Below are 27,481 nucleotides of genomic sequence, written 5' to 3' on the forward strand. Positions count from 1 at the left end.
AAGCGGACAGGTGTAAAGTGACATAGACTTCCAAAACACCCCAGCATCCCACTGTGGGATGAAGAAAGGTTGGAAGGCAGCTGGGTCCTAGAATGACTCAATGCTGTAGACCTCAGCAATCCCTACTGATTCACTACAGTGAAATATTAAAATTGCCTAACAAAACCCTATAGTCCCAGGCAGAACAAGGGAATGAACAGATTAGAGGAAGCAAAATCTTTTTTCCTCCCCCCCCTCCCCGGAGAAGCAGATATTTTAGCTCAACCATATTATAAAACTCTGTCCTGGCTAGTAAGCTCAGTCAGCTCACAGGAGGGTGAACTAACACAAGGAAGAAGGGAGGGACTACACAGCAGAGACCAACACCTGCTTTTGATAGCAATGAGTTGTGAATTGTTTAATCAACTTCCCTACCTGTAGATTAACATCATGTGACTTAAGAATAACTGTTGAGCAAATCCTTCCATACAGTCATCACCAGAGTCTGATGAAGGGCCAGCACAAATAACAAAGAATTTGAATGGAAGCCAATTGGTTTTTATTTGAATGCAAACTACAAGTTACATTTCTAACATTGCCTGAGTCACCCAGGGGAAATAAAAACCACTTAACTGAATCCTAAAGTATCTTTTGTTTCCTTTTATAAATGGTTGGGGCAAAATCAAGGCAGATCAGAAAAGTAAACGTTAAAAAAGTTTAAGAAATAGAAGGGTGCATTTTTCCCCTTTTTTTTCCACCAGACTTATCTAAATTCCCTTTCTTAATGTAGCAGGTTTGTGAAAAGGACACTTTTGTTTCCAGCACAGGTATAACCACCTTTCCCTTCTGTTTGTTTCTCTTATAATTATGATTCTTGAACAACCGCATCAAAAATATTTTACTAGAAAAACAATACAAAATTAAATACACGTCATTTATATACTGAGACCTTCACAATGAAAGGGCTTTTGCCATGTAGGAGGGAGAGGTAGTGCCTACATACACGTGCAATTTGCAGGTCTAATGATTTGTCTCAGAGAAAGAAAACAACAGTTCATTTATTAGTGTTGGCTCTTCAGCTAAATGGCTGACATTATTATGAACATGAGTTAACTTCACAACTAATTTTAGTATCTCATGTGTCTCAAGTAATTTGCAAGGAAGCCACATGGAAACAGTGACTTAAGATGACTGGAATTTTTAGACTCTTACTGTCTCTGTGAGTGCTGTTTCCAAAACCGTCTCCTTGTAAACAAAAATCAAACAGCTGAATAAGTGATGCTCAGAAGCTACTAGCTTTAATACGTGTGCAATATTAATTCTAAACTTTAATAAGTACCGCTTTAATCTTAGTGCCAACAAGTCTGACTCTACCAAAAATACCTACCTGTGTCTGTCTTGTGGTTGTTTTCTAATAAAAAGACAAGAGTCACAAAAAAAAAAAATTACTAGAGATTATATTATACTACTATTCAGGGTGAGGACTGCAGGAAGCCTTTCGCTCTACCTAATCATCTGCTCTCTTCATGTAATAGTTAACAGCTACAGTGGGACACTAGTAAGATTAAATGACCTACTAAAGTAAGTCTTTCTATTAAAACAAAAACTATTACCTCCTCCCAAAATGTGCCATATCAGGTCAGCTGTAGATTTATCTTTCTCTCCGACCTCTCTTCGTCCAACGGGATCCTAAAGAGGTCAGTGCCTTTGCAGACATGTATGGGAAGAGAACAATAAAATGTTTCATGTTACAGTAGCTACAGAAGCAAAAAACATCGTTAAGATTGTTAATGTTCTGAAACAGAATCTGCCTCTACTGCAGTCAGGAAGTGATGGTGCTTTATTTCTCTACCAACCAATGCATCTTTTACGCTTTAGCTAAACAAATCTAACCATCTTGCTGCCTGACAGCAATAAGTTAAAGAGCATTAACACACAAATGTTCAAGGCTTCTAATACCAGTTTATTGCTGGTTTTGTTGTTGGTTTTTTTTTTCCACTAGTGTGGCTTAACAGCTGTTTTGTTGCTAAATATCATGGAATCTTCTTGCTGACCACTGACCACTCCAGCTATTTGCACAGTGTACGCCTACAACTTAACACTAATATAACCTATGGCAGCCAGCACCTAAAGAGCCACAGTAGTCAGGGAAAAAAAAAATTGTTCTTCCCTTAGTGCCTTCCTGACAGGTATGACAGTAGAGAATTAGTATTTTGGGAGTCTGTACCAGCAGTCTTTCTTTCCCTGGTGATTAGCTCAGTTAGTCAGTGAATTAAATTAGTTTCTCCTCCGAGTTACCTTTAATTGATTTAGATGCTTTCCATCCTTAATTGAGATGTAGGATAGGAGGTGGGAGAGGAAGAGTACATAACCTAAATATTCTTAAGCAATGCTGTTACTATGACAAAATGGGAAAAATATTTAAGAAATTTTTACTCTAACTTGTATCTGAAAGGTGAGCATCTCAGTTGTTAAACTTCAAGCATTCAAATAAAAGTAATTTTAGGTAACAACTGCATAGTTAAAAGGAACAAGTATTCTACAAAGCAGTGGGGATGTTAACATTGCCATAGCTAAGCATGTTGCACTAAACTTCTGTAGTATTTCATCATCTATTTTCCTCTCACTTAAACAGTGATTAGTGTATTAAGCATTAAATACTTAAACAATAATTAAATAATACTTAATAATACTTAAATACTTCTGCTGTGTAAAATGCTGGGTATTTTTCAGTTGCTCTATCCAATGCTCTTTTTCTTCTACTCACACTTTTTCCTTTTACTGTTCCACTGTCTGCTCTCTATTTAAAGCTACTTATGTTAATGTTCCATTGAATGTAAGTCTACTGAAGGCATTATACTCAGTCTCCTCCATTTTTATGTAAATTTGAGCTGCTATTTAGATATTCTTGCAGACTAAGCAGTGCCTGGACCTTCACCTTGAGTGTCTCTTCCCAGAAATTCCCCATGCTCTACTTTGAAACACATAAATTGTTCAAAATCATGTTTTCTTGGCCTGCTTTCCCCTAATATTTCACAACCTATAAGCTCAGCTTTGCTGTAGGCCAGCAGTTGCTATCATTCCTAAAGCACTCTGCCTTAAAACAAAGGTTAAATCTTACAGTTCTTTCAGTTTTGTTTTGCCATAGTGCTTAAGACCTAACTCACAGAAGAGGTGCTTTGCTGTCAAGAGCAAGAGCTGTCTCTCTCTCTACATATCATGCGGATTTCAGCAAAAAAACATTGAAACAAAGATTTCAAGAACCTTCAAAATAAACTAATGAGGTGTTCCTTTTATTTTCTCCCCACTATTTTTGTCTTCAAAAGGGTTCATCCTATACTGGAAGGGAATCAAATAATAATATTTAAATTAAAAACTAGTTATAGCATAATTAAAAGAAATACTGGTCTCTCCATGGCTTAAATATTGCTCACAAGAATCTGTTATCTGTATCAAAAAATACTCCTATCTCCTATAAGCAGCAGGCCAGTAGGGATATTTTTTTGTAAAAAGATAGGACTTTATCAAAACTATAATACAGCATTCCTAAGTTAATTCTCAAGTTTCAATTTGAAAATTAAAAAAAACCCCTTTATTTGTGGAAATTAATAAGCTAAAAACTCTTATCAAATTTTTATGATTGAAACTTTGATCTGACATTTACATATCAGTATATCTCTTTGACATATAAATATTTCAGAAAACCATTTGGTAAACAGTATTCCTAGTTGGTTGAGTAAACCAATTCTCTTAATGTTCACCAGCATTTCTCTCTAGATATAGTTTGATTTAAATTCAAAGAATTATGCAAGAGTATTTCCTGTATTTCCTAAATCATCTTGAAGCCTCACTTTTTCTAACAAGATTTAGCGAAGTACAGAGTGGCAAGACAAACTAAGACCCAAGGTGAGTATCCTTTAGAAAGAGGCATGATTAAATATAAGTATGTAACCAGTCCTCTTGACATGTCTTATTAAAGTGTCATTAGAAAAACAGTGTTATGAGAAGGAGTACTCTGCTATGTCAAGTCTGATAACAAGACCAAGGCACAAGATCTAAATGATTGAGCTATCATTCCATATTAACCCTTAATTGTGAAAGCCAATCTCAAGTGGTGTCCACTGGGTATTTATCTTGATTTTTTTCCTTGTTATTACACATGGAGTCTCATCATTCTGTCTATCATAAATTTGCCTAATCTTTTATATTAAAATGCAGAATGCAAGCTTTTATTGTTTTGACAACATTTAATTTTTAGGTTAATATTTTTCATGCCAGCTACCTTCTTCATGCTGAGTTATTTTGGGAAGTTTTATCTAAAATGTTTCTAGAAGCGAATTTAAGGGAAATCTTTCCTTCCAGAAAAGAATAGTACAAAGTTTTTACTAAAAATACCCAGTGCTTCCCCTTTTATGAAATAGGAACCGACAATTTGAGAAATCTGAAGAATATTCCTCTTCCTGCTGCCATTACAGTGTATCCAAGCGGTGTACCTCTCTCTCTGCAGAGAAGGCATGTATTCTCCGTAGTTTTCTCTCAGCAAACGGATGCCACTGTGATGCTGTGTTCCAGACTTGCAGGAGAAGATAAAGGCAGCACATTCGTCTTTCGCAGGAAAGAGGAAAGTGATAAAAACCAGAAGGAAGAAAACACCCTGGATCAAATGGAAAGGGAGGGAAGGGGAAAAAAGAACAGCATTCGTAGTAGGAAGTGATACAGGACTATGGAATGTAAAGGAATAACGGGAACCAGGCAAGAAGCAAGATCATATTGGAAAGGAACAGTAGAGGCGGGGAAGAAACCAGCAACCACAGTGGGCAGAAAAAAACCACTGGAGTGTAACAACAATTGCGTGGAGGCGCTGGGTAGAGCAACATAGCGGGTAGGGCCATGTTAGTTGGTGACGCTTAGGGTGAGGTGATACAGTTAAACTGATCCAACGGCCGAACGCTGCTGAAAGGAGGGGGACCAGTCCCTGCACCCTCCCCAGCTCCTTGTTCCCACTGCTTCCCTGGCACTGGCCAGGCCCTGCCCATCAGCGATGCAGGAGCTCAGGGGTCAAACAAGAACAAAAGCTACTAGGAGAGAGGAGGCAGGACAGCACCTAGGCATCCCCACGTATGGGAAGGGAGCAGCAGAGCACCTTTTCTGACAGTAGTTTAGTTTTAGTGTGGTTTACTCGTAATTTGAAATTGCACCTTAAGGCATGCTTTTTTACAGAACCTGAAATTGGGCCCATGCAGAAGAGAGCAGTCTGCTAGTGCAACTACTTACTTTAGTACAAGTACCAGTGACCTCTGCTATGGATCTAAAACATCAACTATACCACTAAACCATGTAGGAATCAGGATGATCCCCCAGTGTGGACAGTTGCCATCTTCCCTTTTTAATTAAGTAAATCAAATACAAAAACTCCTCTGAGAAAATGCTCCATTTGCAAGTTCAAACATGCAAGTTACATAATGTCAAAACTCATTTTTTTCATAGTACTTTATTTACTTCCCTTATGCATACAAATTGTGATGCTATCTGTAATGTTCAAATCAACTGAAACTTGCAAGACCCTTGGAAAACGGAATAAAAATCTGATTGTAAAAAGTGGAAAATTTTCCTTTCACTCTTCTCTTAGATCAGCTGAAGCCAACATTTCAACTGATACAAAGGTGATGGCATAAATGTCAAGGAACAAAAGAATACGTAATTTTTCATAATTTGTTACCCATGCAATAACACTACTACGCTCTTATTACTTCCACGAGAAGTCTCCACCAAAATCATAGATGACCTTTGTATGTTACAGGAAGCACGATTTGGGTGACATATAGTAGAGGTACATGGTAGAGTTCTACCTGGTACATGGTAGAGTTCTAAGGAAATTTATAAAAATATTAAAAAATTGAAGTTATAAAATTCAGACTCCTCTGCAAACAAAGAAAAAACACGATCTGTTAATGCTTCTTTGCAAATATTTTCACCGTTACAGTGTTCAGCCCCTTGGACACTACTTTACCTACCCTATCAGCTTCTCCTGATGATGTTTCTGATGGAACTTCTTTTATCACCTTGTGCAGCCTGAGGATTCGGGGGGAATTGTTTGCAGCTTTGTCTCAAATAAGTACAACATCTTCCCATATGGGATCTGTAGCAGCTGTAATAGTATCATCAGGGAAAGCATATTTTATTACCCTCGCTGAGGTTGAAAAAATTACATGAGAGTATTGTCAGTTGTAACGTGGCTTATTTAATTAGGTACACAAGTACCTAAAATGAAATACATCCACGACAATGACTAGATACACAACATGAAGCACTTGAGAGCTTTGATCTCCAGATACTACCTTCAGAAGGTCCATGTGCAGCATACCCATATTCTCTCTAAATGGTTAACTTGGGTGTTCCATGACTTAGCTTGTGTAGGGAAGCAAATAATTATTATTTCAGATGGAAAATACTTTTTTCCTTAGGATTAAATAATCGATAGCATTACTGTTAGAAAAGAATTCTCCAAGAAGTCAAGAACCTTGGTTGTAAAATTTTTTAATATTAAGGACTAGCTTTATTATCTTTAGATAATCTCATGCAAAAGGGTAGAAGAGTAAAGCAGTGTAGCCCTTTGTATTTCCAAAAACACTTGTGTGAAATATTCCACCAACCTGCAATAACATTCTCCTTTGTATATCTTGTGTCTCTACATTTTTCTTGGTAGCAAAGGTCAGTTCTTTATGACGTTTCCTATTTTCCTTCCTGATAGCAGAAATGACCAGTTTCTTCTGAATTTTTCTTTAAAATAGCTTTAGAATTTGTCTCTTTGACTGTGGATTCCAAAACATGGTACCAAACTCGGGCCCTAAAGCCACAGCAAGGCCATGTCTCAACATGTGAGTGCTCCTGTCTTCCAGGAGAATTCACACATTGTTTTTCCAGTTTGGAATGGAGTGACAAGGTTATGCCACCCTTACTCCTTAGAAGAAGCTGCACACAGATTTCCCAGGTCTGGTTGTGATGCAGGCAACGTCTACATAACTAGTGCAGTGCCATTAAGTGCAAATCAATACGGAAAAGCATTTGATGCTAAGGTTGTGGCATTCATACAATACACATTTCAGTAGCTTTTAACTTGGAAGAGCACTCACCTTAACAAAGCATGGGAAATGGGAAGAATGAGGAGATTCACTTCAAAAGCTCACTTCTGATCTATATTAAAATGCTACCAAAGGGACATCCATACCTTCTAACAAAACAAGGTTATCATCTGGGACAGGAAAGGAGACTCTGTTTTGGTCGCAGGGGTAACAGGAAGGAATGCCTGGCATGGATTTTAACAATCATGGTTTTCTTTTTGCCATTTATAGCAAATAAACTAATTTCAGAGATTTTACAAATTATAGAAACTCTAAAATATTCATAATTTATTCAGGTTATCTGAAAGCATAACTGTTGCAGGTATTTAGAATGGGCACATCACTTACAGGAGCTGTTGTGTGCACTAATGAAAATTGGGGCACTACTGTTACAAGACTGTTTCTTAGGAAAAATGTAGTTCGCTTTGCATAATAGCACAAGATTTGAAAAAAAAGAATGTAGCCACATCATGGAAAAAATACAGTCTATTTATGCTGCACGGAAAAGTTGCAAGTTCATGTAAGTACAATACACGTCTAGGAAACTTGGGCAGCTCTTACATTGGGGACAATGCTCAGCAGAACTTCATAACCTTGCTAAAATCTTTGTTGTTCTTACACAAAAATCAGAATACCACTTAAAGCAAAATAAACATTCTGATCCTCAAAACTCTACAGAAGAAAGTATTTTACCCTTCATATAGCAGTCAGAGAAAGTTGATATAGTACATGGATATACATAATCCATTATAATAAATGCTCTCCCTTGGGGTTACAGCCAAAAAAATATGCTTTATTCAAATTAATGTGGACAGGCCTAATGTCTGGGCAAAATATGCCTGCAAAGTTTATTTCGTTATTTAAAACAAAACAAGACAACCATCAGTTTTAGGAAGGTAGACCATACCACAGAAAAGAGGCAAAATAAGGTCTGGGTAGAGCAGAGGGCCCGACCAGGAGAGCGGAAAAGCAGAACAGAGGAAATGCAAACAAGGCTGCTGGCTGGAGCTTCTGCCCTGTGTTTTCAGTAGCTGAGAATTTTTCTTCTACCAAGAATAAAACACCAGCTGTTTTAATACTGAGTTGGAGAAATAAGCTTGTACTGCAGTACAGCCAGCAGCCCCCGAAGCTGGGAAACCACGGGGGCGGCCTCTGCCCTCACAAACACAACGCCTCGCGGCATGCTGAGAACAACCCCCAGAAGAGTTTAGAATAGCCTAAAACCCACTCTCCCGTGTCGGCTTCGATCATTTTCCTCCGGGGAGAAGGGAACGGGGTGCGTGGGGGCAAAGCCGCCCCGCTCCGCCAGGGCAGGAGGCCACCGCCCCTCACAGCCCGGCCCGCCAGGGCCGCCTGCTCGCGGCCTATCCCTAACGCCTCCTTCCCGCGCCCAACGGCCGCGCGCCCAGGGACAGAACGGGACGGCTCCCGCCGGAGGGGTATGCCGGGAGTTGTAGTCCGACGCCCGGCGGGGCGGAACTACAAGTCCCACAACATCTGGGGGTCGCGGGGGTGAAGGGGCAGAGGGAGGCGGCGCCATTTTGAGAGCGAGGGGTTGCCGGTGCTCCCCTCCCCCGCCGCCTGCCGGGAGTGCGCTGCTCGCCTTGAGGTTGGTCTCCTCACCCGCATGTGGCTTCTGCTCGGCGGGGCCGGGAAGGCGCTTCTCCCCACCGCCACCACTGCCACCGATGTGTGGCGAAGGGGGACCGTGGCCGAGCGCTGGGGTCGCCGCGGCCGGGCGGGGAGGGGGGCAGTGCGGGGGCGGCGCACAGGAGGCGGCTGCGGAGGTTGTGGGACATCGGTGCCAGGCTGGGGGGGGGGGGGGGTGCCTTACCCCGGGGGGTGCGGAGGGAGGGAGCAGCTGACACACTTACCGGTACTTGGGGCTGCCGGCAGCCGCGCCTTCGCCTCAGGCGCCTTCGCCTCAGGCGCCCCGCTCCCAGCCGCGGCCTGGCCGCCGCCATCCCGGTGCGTGGAGCAGCGCCTGCTTCCCCCGTCTCCGAGGTGCGGCCTGCCTCTGTGTGAGGGACGCTGGCCTACCTGCTTTGCCGCCCCCATACCCAGAAAGAGGTGGTCACACAGGCGAACTCAAGCAATTCCCCCCATCTTTAAGTTCTGCCACATATGCCTTGTTTTTCCTTTTGGAAATTTATTGTACAGGTGGTGCTTAAGGCCACGAGTTACTTGGTTGAGACTTCTGGACGTTTGGTAGGTTAGTTAAAGTGGTGATTTAGTGTTGCAGGTGCCAGCCAGGTGAATTACTTACGCCAGCTCAGGTTCAACACTTATAACCAGTTCGTTACAGAAATAAGACAGACCTAGGCCTATCCCATTCAAGAGACAAGACTGCCGCTTAGATTGCACTCTCTCAGTACATACTTGCTCTGTCCTCCCCAAGAATGCAGGTGCAGATGCTTTCATATGTAATTTTACTGTCCAAAAGGATAATCAGAGAAAGTCTGTTAAAGATTAACTAGAAAGGATATTTCTGTGTGGGACAGTCACAGAGCAGCATCCTCCATCATTAGAGAGAGAGTTCTGCAGCAAGTGTTCACATGCTCTCTGTTTTCATTCCACATCAGAATATGTGCTTTGCTTAAACACCATCCCAGAAAACATAGAAGCTAATAAAGCAACTTTTTTATTCTAGCCCTGTTTTTGAGTGAAGGTAGAGTAACACTTTTGTATAGATGGGGGATAGAGTCCCCAATTCATACGATGTCATTCTTGCTTTCTAATTTACAAAAAGGAGGAACTGTGAAGCTGGAGGTATGTATGAAATGTGTGTATCTTGTGAGGAGGAGAGAGCGTAGTACCCACAACATTCTTCCACCAATTCTGAGGAAGAGGGATAGTTGCATGGCCATGTTTCTCCACCTTCTGACATTAGTGCTGTCTTCCAAGTAGTAAAGTCAAATGCAAAGAGTAAAATCTCCTTGGTTTAGGCATTTGGAGACTGAGGATGGCAGAATTCGCTTACTTGGGATAGCAGATGAGAAAGTACCCAGAGTAACACCTTTTCTTGTCAGTTTTGCAAGGGAACATGAGATTATAGATGTTACTTAAAAATCTTCCCTTAAAACTACCTACAGATCCTTTTCAGATAAAGAAAAAAACTTCATCTCTTGTCCAGAATTAAGAGCATGTGACATTTTATTAATATTTACTCCTAGAAAGTTGAAATGTTCACAGTAAGCAGTAGAATAAACCCTCTAGTGAGAAAAATACTTTCTTTCTTGTTTGGTACTGCATTCGTTTTGGGGAGGGGATTTGCTGAATAAACTACTTGGCACTTGATTTATAATAATATGACTATTGCTTTTTATTGCATTCTATCTAGACCTCTGGAATACAAAGGAAAATCCAAGTGATTCAAACTAATAGATGGATAATGGCATAACTGCATGTCATGGTGGTCAATGCCATCTTGCTTTGTTTTTAATTGCTCTCTTCTTTGAATTTTTCCGGAACTTACTGGCTCATTCTTAGAGGGCAATCTGTTTAGGGCAGGGATTGCTTTTTTTGTGTTTATTTTTAGAAAACATGCAACCAAGTGGTCTTGGTGCCTAACAAAGGTCTCTAGTTGTTCCAAAACCAGAAACATAATAACAGATTGCAGATTTAATTTTCAGTCTTATTTGACTATTACCAAATTATAAATGCCATCCAGCATCAGTTTGATTGGTGTTAAATGAATTTATTGAGTTCAGTTCATGTTACAGAAAATAACCCTTGTGATTGAAGTATTTGCATTTTTGTTGGTCATATTAGTTGTGATGTCAGGTATCAGTTTGTGCATTGGAAATTGGCACATGTTTATGCTGTAGAAGACATTTATAACACTTGACAGATTAACATAGGTCAGTAGAGAACAGAGGTTGTTGATGTAATTCTTTTTTCAAAGAATTCACATTTAAAAAACACGATTTGTAAATTAAAGATATATTATAAAATGTGACTGCTAGACTGGTACAGCCCTAATGTATTTGCTAAAGATGTGCAATAATGTGGCAATTTTGTTTAGACAAGACTTCCCATAGGTGATGTCTGCTTTTCTTCTGGTTGAGTACATTTTAGTTGTGACCATGGAAGGTCTGAGGATGCACATCATAGGCCTGAATGACCTCTGCTTTTTTATACTTTACACGTGTACATGCTGATAATGTATTAATTTTTTTCTAAGATGCTTCATGCTGAAAGTAGAGTAAGGCTCTTGGAGTGTCATGATGAAATCACAATTGAACCATGTTCTAAAAAAATGAAGTCAACAGAAGGGGCTTACGAGAAACTCTGTGATGATGATAACCAAGGTATTCAAGAGGAAGTGGACGCTGAGAAGACAACGAATTATTTGATACCAGCATGTGCCTCAGATAACCAAGGGCAACATGAAATGCAGAAGCAAGAGAAAGTACCTCCTGGTGTCTTGGGAACACTGAAAGAAGTGCACCCTGAATATAATCTAGTGCTTAGTCAGCCAATTGATTCAGAAACTGTGCAGAATGTAAATCCTCCATTTGCATCAATAAATGACACTAATGTTGAAGAAAAGAAAGGCACTTTTATTACAACTAGTGCTGGTGAAGATAATATTAGAAATAGCAGTACGTCAGTCTTGGTAAATAGAAATGCATCAGATGAAGAGTTTTTTACAAGCAAAGAATTTATCGGACCGATTTACAAGCCTGCTGAAAGTAACAAACAGGACAAATCTGGCAGTTGCAACGAGTGTAGAAGCAGTGAGGGAGATCAGAATGAATTGCATGAAAACAGAGCTAAAAGAAAGGAGGCAAAGAAGATGCAGACTATTTCTTCTGCTGTACCAGAAATAGATGATGAACTGGACCAGTTCTATAAAGAAATTCACCAGCTGGAAAATGAAAATTTAGATACTACTTTTCAGGAAAAAGAAACTGAAGCTTCTCAGGAACAATACTCCCCATATAATTGTAGTCAGACCTCACAAGAGGATTATCAACGTGTATTGTTGGGCAGCCCACAACCATTTTATGAGAATGGACAGTGTTTCTTTGGGGAACAGAACAGTCAGAAAACAAGCAATGAGCAGCAGTTTATTGTGGAAACAAGTGGCTGGAAAACTGAAAATACCTTTAACGGACAAGTAGATTCTAAATATTGGAACTACTCCATGCCTGAATTCAGACCTGCTTGGCAGTCAACAGAGTCTTTCATAGCACCTCAGGGACCTCTTCCTCCTAGATTCAACCATCAGTTACATTTTCAGGTACTAAATTCCCCACCACAAAAAACAAATGCTCTCCCTTCTCAGAATGGTGAACTTTCTTACAAAAATTATCATGGTTACCATGAAAATACTGATATCAACAGTCATGGTCCATTGCTTGATCAAAGTACCAACTATGCTGGTCATATTGATATCCATAGTACTCAGGTCTTCAGAAATGGAAATAATGATCAGAATGGACTCCAAAATAATGGTTTCTGTGAAACCAGAGAAGAGTGTTGGAAGGATCCAAAAGCTGACAATACAGAAGGAACGCACAACTTTTCTTCCTTGCAGTTACCTGAAGAAAGATTCAGTTATTCACAGAAATTTCTCCTCATCTTAAGAGGCCTACCTGGTTCAGGGAAATCAACGCTTTCTCGGTAAGTAAAGACTTAAAGCTTGGGAAGCTTATCCAAGTCAAAATTTTTAAGGATTTTTTAAAAAAATTATCTGTAAGCACTTGGCAAACTTTGGTATTAGTAAATTAGGCTATTAAAATGCAGAAATTTTTACTTAATGAGGACATATGACAGTAAATATTGGGAAAAAAAAAGGGGGGTTTTGTCTCCTTTAGAGTTTTGATGAACAGGAGCTGTTTTATGTTAAATTTAAAATGTTTCTTATCCATTAAATTGCATAATCTCTTATTCTGAAACTTGCGGGTGTACTAGTATGTGATGGTCTTCCTCTTTTTTTTATTCTTAAATTCCTTCATTTAAAAAAATCTTCTGTCAAATCTAGCAGCATTAATTTGACTGAACCAGAAGTACTTTTTATGCCCATGCAAAAATCTTCAAAGACTATTGGAAGAATTTTGCTACTCTGAAAATACTTAATTTGTTTTCAGTGTGTTGATGAAACTGAGCATAGTCTCATTCCCTTTTTTTCGTACTGTGGTCTGTCAACTTCTCTGTTTATTTGTGAACAACACACAAGAAAAGTAGTATTTTCCCTTAAAAATATAGTTGTTGAAGTCTGACAGGTTAAAAGCAAGTACCACCTCCAACTTGGATTTTCTTTTTTTTTTTCTTTTTTTTTTTTTTTTTTTTGGCCTAGTTTAGAAAGTTACGTAAGTTGATAGAGAGCACATACGCTATCTGTGTTAAGGGAAAATAGGTTTCTCTTGCATACGAAAAAAAAAAAGAAAAAGTTACTCATTGAGCTTCATCCAGAAACTGTACATCACAAATGGGATGTCTTCTGTGGTTATCTTCTGTTATATGCTTAAGAGTCTGTTAAATAGATACAGTGATCGTGTTCTTCCTTATGTATAAAAGAGTAACCACACTGTTTTTTCCCCTGATATTTAGGAGACTATGATCTCCATATCATAGAAAAACACCTACTAGAAATTTCTAGCTTACATATTTGTATAATTTTAACTACATTTTCTAGTTACTGAGTGCTCTGTTTTTGCAAGTGTGCCTTTTTGGAGCTGCATGAGCCTGTGAGGGTATTATTATAATAATTTCTTTAATATATGAAAGCAACATAGAAAATTAAAAAAAAAATAACCCTATGGAAAATATGCTGCCTCATTCAGTGCAGGAATTGGATAATACTTACTGTGAAGATATCTAATGGAATAGAATATTTTGTTTTCCGTGTTTTGTGTGTGGAATTGTCTTTGAATCTTTCTCCAAAGATGTTATTCATATTATCTGAAAGATTCTGAGTATCTTCAGGTTTTTATGAACACATATTCTTGCTTTTTTCATCTCTTGCTAGTGAGATCAATTACTAATTTCATTTAACAGATGGGAAAGTGGACACTATGAGATCAAGGTCAAGAACAGCCACCAAATGTGGATGCAGAATTTGAACTGTGTGGGACTTATTTTTTCAGTGTATTCAATTATATGCAGTTTCATGTGCTCAAAACTTGGTTGCAACTGTTAATTCTCATGAAATCATGTCTCAGGTATGTGGTGCTGGTGGGGGGGGAACCCAGAATTAATGTCTGCCTATGAGGAAAATACATGTATTATTAATTAAGTCTTATTCTTAATGTAAGTTGACTGTGTTTGTGTGTGCAACATCATAGACTTCTGCAGTGTAGACTAGGACAGCAAATACAGTCTTCTGATGTCATATGAGTACCCACAGGTATGTTTGCAGGCTTGGCATCTTTAGCACCTGCAGACAAACCTCTGCCACTTGTGCTAGCAAAATGACTGTCAAGGAAAAGCAGAAAACTGACATCATCTGTGTGGATCAGCACTAGAAGGGAATGAGATGCATCTTGCAAGTGGGTTTGCCAATTGTGAAATGACAGCAGAGCAGTAGCGAGACCCAGGAATCTTGGATTCCTATCTTATGTTTTCTGCAAAGGGAAGGTTTGTACGTACAGGCACTTTTCCTCCTGCTCCCAAACTTGACCCATGTCTGTCCTGAATCTTCCACTGAAGTCTGTGTTTTGTTTTGACTGTTCCATCCCAGCTGCTTGGAATCACAGGCATGTTTTTTGGAAGAGGCTTCTGGAGGTCAACTATTCCATCGTTGTGCTTGGAGCAGGTCTGTCACCATCATTCGATCTGATTTGCTGTGGTTTTGTCTAGCCTGATCTTGAAAAACCTACAAGTACAGAGATTCCATGATCTCCAGACTTTTCTGGTGCAGTACTACCCTCCTAGTAATTCCTCCTAATCTCCAAACTGAAGTTCCCAAGCCATAATTTGCCTGTGTTCTCCTGTGTTATACCATGTGCTGTTACATGGTAAAATCCGGCTCATCATCTTTGCAGTTTCCCTTCAGGTAAGGGGATAGGCTTATTCATTGCAGTAGGCTGATATCAGATGGCCTTTTACTGTCTTCATTGCCACACGAAACAAGCCCAGCTGCTATCAGCCTGTCCTCATAGGTCATATGCCCGTAGCCATCTGTTCAACCCTCTCATGGTTTTCAGCATGTCGCTTGAACTGGGAAGCCCCAAACTGGATACAGTATTTCAGAACTGACTACACAAGAGCCAGGTAGAGTGTGGATGATACCTTTCATTGATCTACTGGCCACAATTTCTCTAATAAAGCCCAGCATGTGGTTTGCTCTTCTTTTGATGAGAGCACACCATTTGCTTATCTCTGGTTTGATGTCCACTGTAATCCTCAGATCCTTTTCAGCAGACCTGCTCAACCAGTCGCTTTCCATCCTGTACTGATGCTTACGTTTCTTCTTCACCAGTTGCAGAACTTTGCACTTTTTCTTGTTGAGCTTCATGAAGTTTTGCTTAGCCTGGTGCTCAAGTTTCTCAGTGTCCTTCTTGATGGAAGCCCTACTGTTCAGTATGTCAGGCATCATTACTAATTTGGTGTCATCTGCAAGTTGTCTGCCTCATCATCCAGGTTAGCAATGAAGACACTGAAAAAATTAGTCCCACTCTCACCCCTTGCTGTACTCTGCTTGTTACTGACTGGGAGATGATGTCGGAAGCCTTGATAATTTCAAAGTATGCTGCGTTCATCACTCAGTCCTCATCTACAAAGGCAGTTGTTTCATCAGAGAGTGCATTCTGGTCAGTAAAGAATGATTTGTCTGTGGCAAAACCCACATTGACTCTTCCTGATTACCTTTTTCCTTCACATGTTTGGAAATAGATTCCGAGAGGATGCACTCCATTGTCTTTCCAGGAACTGAGGTTAGGTGAGGTTGAGCAGCCTTTAGTTCCTTGTCTTTACTTGCCTCAAATATGAGCATAACATTAGCAGTTTCATGGTCACTGGGGAGCTCCCCTCATCTCGATTTATTTCCTGTGTTCACCTGACCTAGACAATCCCAGCCTCCTGAGGCTCATTCAAGTTCCTGTCTCTTATATTTCTGGTTTTGTTTTCCTGTTGCTGTCCAACCATGGCTTTTGGTCTGTGCTTACTAGGTCCACGTGTGCTCCTAAATTCTAAGCTGATTTCTCAGTTCCTTCTTCTCCCCCTGCTTTCTTCCCAGATTGTTCTTGCCCTGTTTCAGCCAGCAGTATTATTTCATTCCCAGCTTCATTGTACCAATTTCTTCATTGCACTTCACTCTTTCCCTTGTCCCTATTTCCTAGCTCTGCTGCCAGTACCAAGTTGCTTGTTCCAGTGTTTGTACCACTATGCTTCCCATGTCCTTCCTATTTTAGGCCAATTTTGTTCCTTCTCTTGCCATTCGTAAGGTTGTGTTGGCAGAAATGTGTTCTTACAGTCCAGTATTGGTACTGAATCAGCTCTCTGCCACTACAAGAATGCTCTGTTCAGGAATGAGCTTACTGCAGTGAGAATCTTTGCATTTTCTGCTCTGCTTTGTACAAAAATGGGTTCTTTTCACTATTATTTTCTGTGCACATGACATTTTAAAGTCCTACAGCTTGGTCAGATTTACAAAAAGTTTTTGCAGGAAAAACAAATGCATGTACTTTGCCAGATTTCACTTCCTTAATCCAAAGCTTCTCAGAGAAAAGCTTGGAATAACAAAACATGATAAAAATGCTGTATTTCTTCCTTGGTTTTGGAAATGATTGACCATTTGGTTAAAAATTTTCTAAAACAATTTGGCCAGACAGATACCCAGCAATGATATCTTTAGCCCAAGTAACAAAAGCCTGCTGCAATTAGAAGTAGATGATAGTGTGATCTTATAATGCTGGAAAGAGTTACAACTTAGGATACCTTGCTACTGAACTTGGCAGCAATTGCAATTTTCCATTCCTCCACAAACATCTGAACATGAATTTGAATAAAAAGGAGCTTAATGAGGTTGAAAGAACAAATATTGGTGTCATTTAAGAAGTAAATTTTGAATTAAATCTGTTGTCGGGAGTATATAAAGACAGTTCTCTTTATCTGGGGCCATTCTTCCTGAGAGCTCGATCTTCTGAATGGAAGAGTTAAAGAGTTAGTATTTATAGCTGAATGTACAAACAGTTGTGTGCTGTTGTTTCTAATTATGTATTTCTTTAAACAGTGTTAAAAGCAATGCTTTTAAAATAGCATTTACATAACTTAGTAATACTACATATTTTAAAATTGTATTTAGTTATTGTCTTTTTTTCTCTCATCTGTGATATGATATGTTAGCTATTTTCAATAGGTGAATTATTAGATTCTAAGAGTTTTCTTTATTATAAAATCATCTATCAAAGTAGGCTAACCAGGATGCAGGCTTGGAGGACTATTATAGTTTTGAAGAAAAATTAAGGCAGAATTTGTGTGTGTGTGTGTGTGTGTGCGCGCACGTGAACGGGGAAAAACATGTATTGGTTTGCTGACTAGTTAAAATAAGCATTTTGGTTTCAAGATGAGTTTTGTACATCAAGCTAATATCTTCTGTTAGGTCAGATAACATGTCTGGAAAAAGGTGAGCTGCTTTGATTTTTATATCTGCTTTAATTTCAGTGTCCTACTGTGTTCAAAGCTGGGTGTTCAATTGCAGGGAAGGTTTAGGGTAAAAAAGCTGGATTACAGCAGTTGGATAATACTGCTACTCATTTCAGGCACACGCACATATTGATGCTGACTGATCTGTAATTTGACTCTTATTAGAAATAGATTTATCTTAACTTTTTTTCTTTCTCCATCTCTCAGAAGTGGAATATCATCTTGTCCTGGTTTCAGCTGGGACAGTTATTCTTCCTAGAAGCTGGTATAGTGCTCTGTTTTGGATTTAGCGTGACAGTAATGTGATAACACACTGTTTTAGTTGTTGCTAAGCAGTGTTCATACGAAGTCAAAAACTTTTCAGCTTCCCGTACTCTGCCAGCGAGGAGGTGCACAAGAAGCTGGGAGGGGGCACAGCCAGGACAGCTGACCCAGACTGGCCAAAGGGCTATTCCATACCATATGATGTCATGCTCAGTATATAAGCTGGGGGGAGTTGGCTGGGGACAGCGATCACTGCTCGGGGACGGGCTGGGCATCGGTTGGTGGGTGGTGAGCAGTTGCATCACTTGTTTTTCCTGAGTTTTATTTCTCTCTCTCTTTTTTTTTTTTTTAAATTATAATTTTTTATTATTGTTGGTTTTGTTATTATATTTTATTTCAATTATTAAACTGTTCTTATCTCAACCCATAAGTGTTCTCACTTTTACTCTTCCAATTCTCTCCCCCATCCCACTGGGGGGAGGCGGGGGGTGAGTGAGTGGCTGTGCGGTTCTTAGTTGCCAGCTGGGGTTAAACCACGACACATCTCCATGTGGGTTTAGGTAGTAATGATGCTTTCTTTGCATAGGTGTGCTTTTTGTTGTTTCTGTTTCCTAGTTCATGAGCGTGGGATAAATTTTGTTTCCAAATACTTGTTAGAAATATGTGAATTATTCCATATGAGATCAATAAGTATGTTTGTATTTTAAATTTTACAAGTTTAAATACTATGAATTCTGAAAGAGGTAATTGTCAGGCTTTTAAAATGTTAAGTTTTATGATTTAATTTCACAATTTAGAAACAGGCTACGATCATTGCTGTAATAACTGAAGTTTCAGTTCATAAACTCATTACTTTGCGATAGCTTGTGTGTTGTGTGTACAGTAAGGGTTCTGTTACTCTGGCCTCTTTGGTAGTCACTTTGCCTTCCCGAATTCTGTAGTTTTAGGATTATTCTTGCAAGCATAGTTGACTGTATTAAATCTGTTATATCGGTTATATAGGTTCATAAATAAATTACGGTGTATTCTGAACTTCAAGGAAGAATAACAAAATATTTCAAGAATAAACTTTGTTGATGGGTTTGCAAGATTCCTGAACCCTTGTCATTGTGTTTCTTTATCACTACAACTAATGTTGTTTGGAAGATACAACAGAAGAATTTGAGTAAGTGAATTATTCTCCAGAACACCGAGCAAACAGAGTCAGTTCCTAGAAATAAAAACGAATGCCCCATTAGTCCCATTAGTGTTGATTAATCAGTTCATATATATTCCTACAGAAACCTGATGGCCAGGCTCCTAGGAGCTGTAGGGGGGTGTGTGTCTACTCAGCTAGTAGACTAATCCCAGTTATTATTTGCTATCTCTTTTATTAAGGTGGATGGTCCTTACTCTAAAATGTGTGTATATACATTCAGCACACAAAAAGTGAGTGTGGAAGATGGATCCAGTTTTTCTAGCATTATTAATCGGCAAATGTAGCATCCTCTAAATAAGAAAATTGAGCTATGTTGAAATCATGGCCAAGTAACTTAATGAATATAAATTCCTGTAAAATATTTTATACAAGAGAGAAATAGGTATGAAAAAATGCTGTTGTGTGTGGTGTATGATTTACTGCTGCCATTTTGTCTACTTAGAACAAAAATAGGCTTTGAATCCTTCTGTGTTCTCCTAAACCAGTATAATACACATCCTATTGAAAGACATAGGTTCTAGCAAAAATAATTATTGAACAGCATCCAAAAAAGGTGACTGTACTTTTGGTGTATCATGCTCTGCCTTCTGAAATAGTATTGCTATTTATCCTGAGGTAACCTTAATACTCTGGGAAAGGGAGAAAGAGCAAGAAAGAAAAAACAGCTTGTATGCAGCTTTGATCGTGTTACTTGACAGCTGCATCCTTAGTAGTTTCTTCTCGTCCTCAATAATCTGAATTTTGTTGTTACAGATCTCTGTATTTTGAAAGCAAAAATAACCAACAACACAGTTGTGGGACAATAAATGTGTAGGAATGTAAGTTAATATGTAATACGGTGTCCCAGTCTTTAAACTATGATCCATAACAGGTCTGTGGTTGGTGACAGGAGGCAAAACATAGCAAATTCCTTGTGTAGGAATTAAACTTAAGTAGCTGTTCCTGCAGATAGATATTTACCCTCATTGGCTTCCCCCCAGTGTCTTTTATTATTTGCTAGAGTATACTTAAATTTCTTCAGTAATCTGTAACATTAGCTGTGCAAGAAGCAGAACGTAATGCAACTTACTCTGAGCTACAAATGAAGTAAACTTCTAGCCAGTAAAATATTTATGTTGCTTGGAAATGGCAGGCCTAAAAGACTAGGTAAATGCGAAATTTGTGTTGCAGTCTTTTTCTCTTTTTTTATCTTTATGGATTCTAATTTGAATCTCTCCATTTTATCCGTTTGTTTACAAATTTGTTTTGCTTTGGTTTGTCTGTTTGTTTTCCCCCCATAAAAATTCATAGTATTTTTGAGAGAATATTCTGTCAGATTTTGTGGAAACTGGTCTATATGTCCAGAAGTCACCATGGAATGGCATTGCCTTAGGAAACCAAGCTAAAACACTCTAATCAAGTGGTTTAAGTGATTTGAGAAGTGATTGTTTTTCTCTTGATCTGAAGTAATACATTCAGGGATAGTAAAACGCATGGCTTTCCTATCACCCTGTTAGCACTAAAATATGAATGATAGTGAAAAACAATATAATTCCCTGATAGAAACTGAGATATGAAAAAATCCTGTTTTAAATTTCTTGTTATCTATTAGACTGAAACTACAGTTCTACAATACGTGGTAACCCATGTAGCAGCTTACTGCTGCTCAGCCAGGGGAGGTCTCCATTAATAGTAAGCCACTTTTCATGTATCACATTTTGGGGCCTTTTCTTCAATAGGCTCAACTGCTAAAGCTTCAGAAAAGTAACCCAGGAAAAAAGAAAGAGAAAAGTATTGCTTGCTTCTGTGTATGAATTCCAGTGACTTATAGATCCAGTGAGTGCCAGAGTTGATGAGAAAATAGAGGCAAGTAAGACTGTGTCACCAGGACTGGGGGAGAAGACATAGAACTGGAATAGAAGAGTATAGGATCTTAAAGGAATATGGACACTCTTCTATAATCCTGACTTTCATTAGTAGGACAAACTTGAAAGTTTATTGTGATCTTTTACTTTTTCCTGAAAATAGGGAAATTGCTGTAAACATTAGTAGTTTTCTTTTGCTGTTCCTGTTCGACCCACATTGTATGGGCAAAGGTCAGAAGAGGGCGTGTTGAGAGTTTAGGGTGCTGAAAAAGGATTTAAACATCCAGTTCATTTCTCAGATGCATCCAGATTCCTCATGATTAGATTGGTTTCTAGAGATAATTCCAAATGAGAATTGATATGAAAAATGTTAGTGACTACATTAAATTACTGTGAGGTACTTGGAACTTACTGCAATATAACCAGAACTTAGATGGGTACAGACATCTCTTGGGGGCGGAGGAGAAGAAACAACAAATACAGAAATAGTAGAAAGCAGGGGAAATATATTGCTTTAATTTGGATTAGAATTATTGGTAATACATATGAGTGTACTTTTATAAACCTGTTTGAAGTTTGCAAGAAGTTTAGAAATAGGGCACAGTTAAATTTATTTTAGCTATATTTTCTTTTCCTGTGTCTTCCCCCCCCCATCCGAAAAATAAAAGTTAAAGTATTTTTGCGTTTCCTTTGTTTAACAGTATTCTGCTTGGTCAAAGTCGTGATGGCATTGTATTCAGCACCGATGATTATTTTCGTCAACAAGATGGATATACATATAATGCTGCTCAGCTTGGTGATGCCCATGACTGGAACCAGAAGAGAGGTTTGAATGCATAAGAGGAATCCTATTAAATTATGCTTATATTTAGAAAACAGAAGTACAGCATAATGTGCATATGTGTTAACAGTCTATATGAAAAGGAGCATATATGTATTTTAGTATAGGGTATATAGAAGTATATATTTAAAGTATTCTTTATATTTTAATTCATGTATATGTATACATTAAAATTTGAACATATAGAAGGTTCAGAATTAAAAATAGAAAATCTCTCTTCTTTGTGCTATGACCTGCTGATTTGTTACATTTGATACTAGTATCTTGATGGCAGAATTGAACCGTTTTAATGCTAGCCACAGCAGAGTATCCTATTTTTTCCATTATCTTTCCTGATGTGAGGTTCATCCAAAGTTTATGGAAATTTTTCTGAGGAAGATTTTAGTTCACGTGTGTAGATTTAATAAGTCATCTTTCTTAATACCTAGCAGTGGCCAAAGGCTGGGTTTAATTGGTAAGGAAGTAGATACCTGGGGTAAGAAGGGTAGCAGACAGATTCTTGCTCTTTCTGTAGCAGTTCTAAGAATCTCATCTGTTTGGTTTGTTCTAAGGAGTGGACAAAGTGAACAACTCCATTGCTTGTGCATGCAGATTACTCTCTGTGCTGCAGTGTCTCAAGCAGAAGCTTCCTTCCTGTCTAGCGGACTACTTCTTTGCATCAAAAGATACACAGAGGCCAAGGAAAAAAATATATTCACCCCTTTTCTCCCCTCCTCACCCTAATGCAAATTTTATGATGCATTGGGGAGCATTTCTGTATGATCAGTGAGGGAATTTTTTTAGAGCAATCATAAGAATATCAATTATAAAGAGCACTTTTGAGGTTGGAATGCAGCAGTAATAAATACTTTGAATGAAGTTCTTAGTAGGAGACTAAGGAGCAGAAGAGTTGATAAGGTAGTAGTTTATGGATGAGAGGGATCAACACAATTATAAGCCCACCAAAGAATTCTCACTTGATAATGGCTTCTGGTTGTTTCTGACTAGACCTTAAGACCTCTAATTCTCTATGACTTAGTTACACAGTGTTTTTGATAACCAGAACAGTATATAATTTAGTTATTCAGTGATTTTAATAGCAAGAACCAGAACAGCTGTGTCATGTTGTAGAGAACATCCCCACTATGAGACATTTGCCAGAATAGCTTTGGGGTGAAGTTACATTCAATTCTTACCTCCTACTTTGACTAGATAGAGCTCTCTCTGACTTGAAGTACAACAAAAGCTCTTGGTTTCATTTGTGTGTGGATCCTTGAAATACATGAAATGAGAACTTCAGGAGAAAGGGTAATCCTGATAGTTGGGATTCTTGTCTGATGAGTAGGTCTAGGTTAAAATTTCATATAGATTATATCAGCTGCATAAGTTATTTATATATTTGCTAATATTAATATGACAACATATTTAGCCAGAGCTTTATAATCCTCATGTCAGAATTACGGAGAAGACAAAAATTTACTTTTCTCACAAATGAGAAAATTATTCTGTTAAAATTATCCTTCCCCCATTTTGGGGGAGGGAGTGAATCTGTAATATAGTAAGTATGAGAAAAAAATAGTTACAAGTGAGACCCATTAGGGAAAAAAATTAATTCGTTTTAGATGAACAGCATTTCAAACTCTTAAATATTTATAAGATAATGAATTATATACCCTTGATACTAAAACACATACACATTTAATGTGAAGGTTGTAAGGTCAAGTGCACAAATATTAGGAAATACTAGAATTAGTTTGCCACTGCGACTTTAATTGTGAAATCAGTATCACTCTTATGGGGTTTTAGGCCCTTTAAGTTCACTTCTGTGGCTTTGCTAAGTGTCTCCTATTTTAGTTCATCCTGCCACTTCTGCTGGAACTTTTGGCTGCCTTTGTGTTTTTAACGTTGTTGACTTGACAGGTTGAGTTGGGGTTTACCTGCTTTTTAACCTCTGTTTTTGTTTGGTTTGGTTTTGATAGTGACTAATAAAATTAATTAATTAGTAACTTTTTTACTTTAGATCCATAATTAAAACAAAATGGTAGAATATGTAAGTGCGTTGTATCTATAATATAATCTTTCTTCACAAGTTTTTGTAAATTAATGATGGTCCCATTATAATCATTACAAAATCGGCTATTCTTTTGCTACCCTTATGAATCTTTTCTGAAATGCATATTTCAGGATTTTTTCCCTTGTTTCTGTCAGCCTATCAGTTTTCTTTTCTAGATTCGGGTTTCAGAAAGATCATTTGTGCTAGGTTAATGAAGCCAGGGCAACATATTTTTCATTTTTTTTAATAGCTTTTTTTCATTGAGTCTTAGTGCTCTGTTGGAACATGTTTTATCTTTGCTTTTTTCCTCCCTTCCATCTACAAAGTTACTTCCCAGCCTGTTCATTTAGTTTCTTCCCATTGTATGGATTGATTTTCATCAAGATAAATCCCTAGTTCTCTCCAATAACTTAGGGTCTTTCTTCCTTCAGATCCTTTTTTCATTCAGATACAGATTGAGCAGTGTTCACTAAATGGGCAGGTATTCAACAGATGTATTTTTTTAATCCTTGCACTCATTGTGGATCTCGCTTTTGATTTAATGCATACTATTTTAACTTTGTTTAATGGAACATTATTAATTCTCCTGGAAACTTTTTTGTATGGGTGTTATTTTAGTATTTTGAGCTTCGGATATTTCAGTTCTTTCATCTAGTTCATCATCTTAAATTTCCTGTGAGCACTAATGGTATTATATTCTGAATTTTTCATTCGCAGGCTGAGGTACAGTTGCTAAAAACATCTTCCTATTTTGGATGCCAAACTTAGCAATTTAGATATTGTCTTCAGGGTATGTAGTAGTAATTAAACTTCATATATTCAGAATAAATTTTCACTGTCTTCATATTCAGATGACTTCATATCACTTCTGTAAATGATACCTGTAACTTTTGAAATTGGGTAGACAGGAAATGAAGATCATGCAAAGTAGTGGCCACTTAGAAAGAGGTGGGATGATGTTCAAGAGCATTCACCAAAAGATGATCCTTCTCCCTTTGCAGTCATCCTGACTTACTCATTATTTATCTCACAATTACTTTAAAAAAAAAAAAATGCTTGGATCATGCTGATGATCTGATATATACTCCTGATTCAACTACAGAACAAGTCCGTCACATGTGCAGAAAGAGGCAGGACTATATGGGAGGAAATAGTGCATAAACGTATTTAAGGACAGTTTGGTAACACATATGTCCTATAATTACTACACATCCAGCCTCAATTCAGATATTTCCTAAGGTTCAGAGTTTTGCTTTGCAACCATAATGCCTTTTTTTTTTTTTTTTTTGCTTTTGCACCATTTCTGTGTCTTTTAAAGAAGGACTGAATCCTTGCTCTTTTCCTGCAAGAATTTTGAAATGTGAAATTCTTGATGTGTTTGTGGCTCACATTGCTAGTACTGCTTAGAACTAACTAAAAAAAAAAAAAATCTGTTTTCTTAGCTTCAATGTGTAGCATCAGAGCAATTGATTTTTTGTATTTTTTAATGGAACTCATCTTTACAGTTCTTCTGTAAAATAGATAAGGAATTATTGTTATGTTTTTACTGATTAACTGAGGCACAAAGAAGCTGAGGAATAGATTTTATAAAAGCCTTAATTTCAATTGTAAGATGCTTTAGAGTAGTTGTAGGAGGAGTTGAGGAATCTTCTTCATGAATCTGATAATCATAAGTTGGAAATCTGCTTCTCCATCTGGCTTAGTTTCAGGCTGCAAAAAGAACCTCATTTACTGATTCACGTACAAAGTAGTTCTTTTCTAAAGACGTAGAAGTTGTGTCCCTTTCTGCAAAGAATGGCAGAGGTCTTGTCTTCAAAATAAAAAGGAGAATGAAAATTAAGGTAGCCCATTTGTCCCAAAACTGGGATACTCAAGTACCCTTTCCAGGTACTCTCCTCTGCAGGAGTTCCTTCTGAACTTCTGGTAAGAATAGCTGAACTTCTGGTAAGAACAGCTTAACTGCTGTCCCAATTTGTATAAAATGGAGGTGGATATCAAGCTGATAAGGGTATAGAGCTTGAATTTTTCGCTTCCTTGGGTAGGTCTCCTGTGTAGCATTATGTAGAAGCTGAATGTCATAATCATGCTCTTTAGATGTGCTCAAAAAAAGTGGTTGTGCGATGTTGTAATGAGAGTTAGGAGTCCTCTGAGAATGCTTTCTGGACTAACTGTGTAAGGGATTTAGAAGAATGCCTGATCTCAAGATCAAAGTTAGGTTTAGACATAAGATAGATGCTTGACTGATTTATCAAGACTAAAGCAGTCTTGAGCTTATGAAGAGGCATTTTAGGCATCAGGGTAACGTTAAAATGTTTTCTGTGCTGTGGAGCTGATGAATCTCAGGTAGCCAACAGATTTGCATGTTTTGTCCCCTAAACTCCTCCAACCGATCTGTGTTCTGCACTGTAGTCTCTAGGATGCTTCTGCTGGGTAAGAAAGTCTTGCTGGTCCAAAGTTAAAAGCATGCTACTGCATAAGTGTTCTGCCAAACAAATTGCATCATGGCTGTGCTCTGGCTGTCTTTCCATCAATAAACATGCTCATTTGGATGTGCCTTCTTACAAGAAGTTCTACCTTCTTGAAGAACTCAGAAGCAGCTTATTATTCCTGAAGCTTCTGCCCTCTTTTGGATTTGGTAGAAATTGGCCAGTGAGTTCAAACATTATTCAAGCGGAGACAGCATGGTTGTAATTTTTTTTTTTTAATGGATCTCAGAAATATTTCAGATACGTGATGCCTTTCTGTGAAGATCACCTATTTCTTAGCATTTTGTTGGAGAAGAACTGCAATACCTAACCACAGGTCTCAGTTATGAATAAGCCATGTGTTCTCTGGCAGGGCTGGTAAAGCTGGAACCAGGATATATTTTCATGCCAGGATCTCTATACTCACCAGGCCACAGACTTTGAGCAGTGCTGTTGTGTTGCTTTGACTTCTACACTTCCCATTTACCTCTTTGCGTCAATTCCCCACCACCTCTTTTTTGTGCCCTTCACTTAATTTTTCTTACCTTCTTGCTTCTGCTTCTTTCCATTCTTGTCTCTACCTTTCAGTGCTTTTGTTCCTTTTCTTAGAACAGTGTGTTTCAGTCAGACTAGATTAGTGCAAAAAACATCTGGAATAGTCTATTTACATTTACCATTTTATCTGAGTTACATAGTTGTTTATTAACTTGCAATATTTTTCATTGCAGCAAAGCAAGCAATGGAGCAGGGAAAATCTCCAGTTATAATAGACAACACTAATACTCAAGCCTGGGAAATGAAGCCATATGTGGAAGTGGTAGGTTTTGGTGTGTGATTATATCATCTGTTACAACTTTCCAAGCATACCTTCACAAGTGATAAGTTGGTCCGTTTTGTCCAGAAACATTTTTCTTACTCAAGTTTCTAAAGAGAAACTGCTTATTGATACCATCAGCAATTGGTATGTCAATAGTTCAGACCAATTTAAGGATTCACTTGATCTAATCTGCTTAGCCTGGAATGATAGCTAAGACAGGTTGGGGGTAAGTGAAATTCAGCATGCTACCACCACAGAGTTAACTACAGCTGTTTATTATACTGCTCTATAAACATTTTGTTACATTTTATGTAATAATGATACACA

The 27,481-nt window shown here is 38.2% G+C and overlaps 1 protein-coding gene across 8 annotated transcripts in view; it reads left to right on the plus strand.

Annotated features, from left to right (window-relative positions):
• The first annotated feature begins 8,555 nt into the window (after nucleotides 1–8,555).
• Nucleotides 8,556–27,481, plus strand: part of LOC104020285 (NEDD4 binding protein 2 like 2) — a 50,405-nt gene continuing 31,479 nt past the window's right edge. For 3 of the 8 annotated variants that reach the window (XM_087756613.1, XM_087756614.1, XM_009473676.2), the window contains exons 1-4: nucleotides 8,556–8,709; nucleotides 11,284–12,728; nucleotides 21,701–21,825; nucleotides 27,066–27,154. In XM_087756613.1, coding sequence (XP_087612739.1) covers nucleotides 11,284–12,728; nucleotides 21,701–21,825; nucleotides 27,066–27,154 — 1,659 coding nt within the window. In that variant the 5' untranslated portion in view covers nucleotides 8,556–8,709. Of the gene's footprint in view, nucleotides 8,710–11,283; nucleotides 12,729–14,105; nucleotides 14,270–21,700; nucleotides 21,826–24,559; nucleotides 24,663–27,065; nucleotides 27,155–27,481 lie in introns of those variants that run through there. The other 5 variants (XM_087756615.1, XM_087756616.1, XM_087756617.1 and 2 more) reach the window with 4 other exon arrangements.

The sequence above is a fragment of the Nipponia nippon genome, unplaced genomic scaffold, assembly GCF_047370975.1.
Source record: "Nipponia nippon isolate SJK-2023a ecotype South Korea unplaced genomic scaffold, ASM4737097v1 scaffold_2, whole genome shotgun sequence".
Classification (NCBI taxonomy): domain Eukaryota; kingdom Metazoa; phylum Chordata; class Aves; order Pelecaniformes; family Threskiornithidae; genus Nipponia; species Nipponia nippon.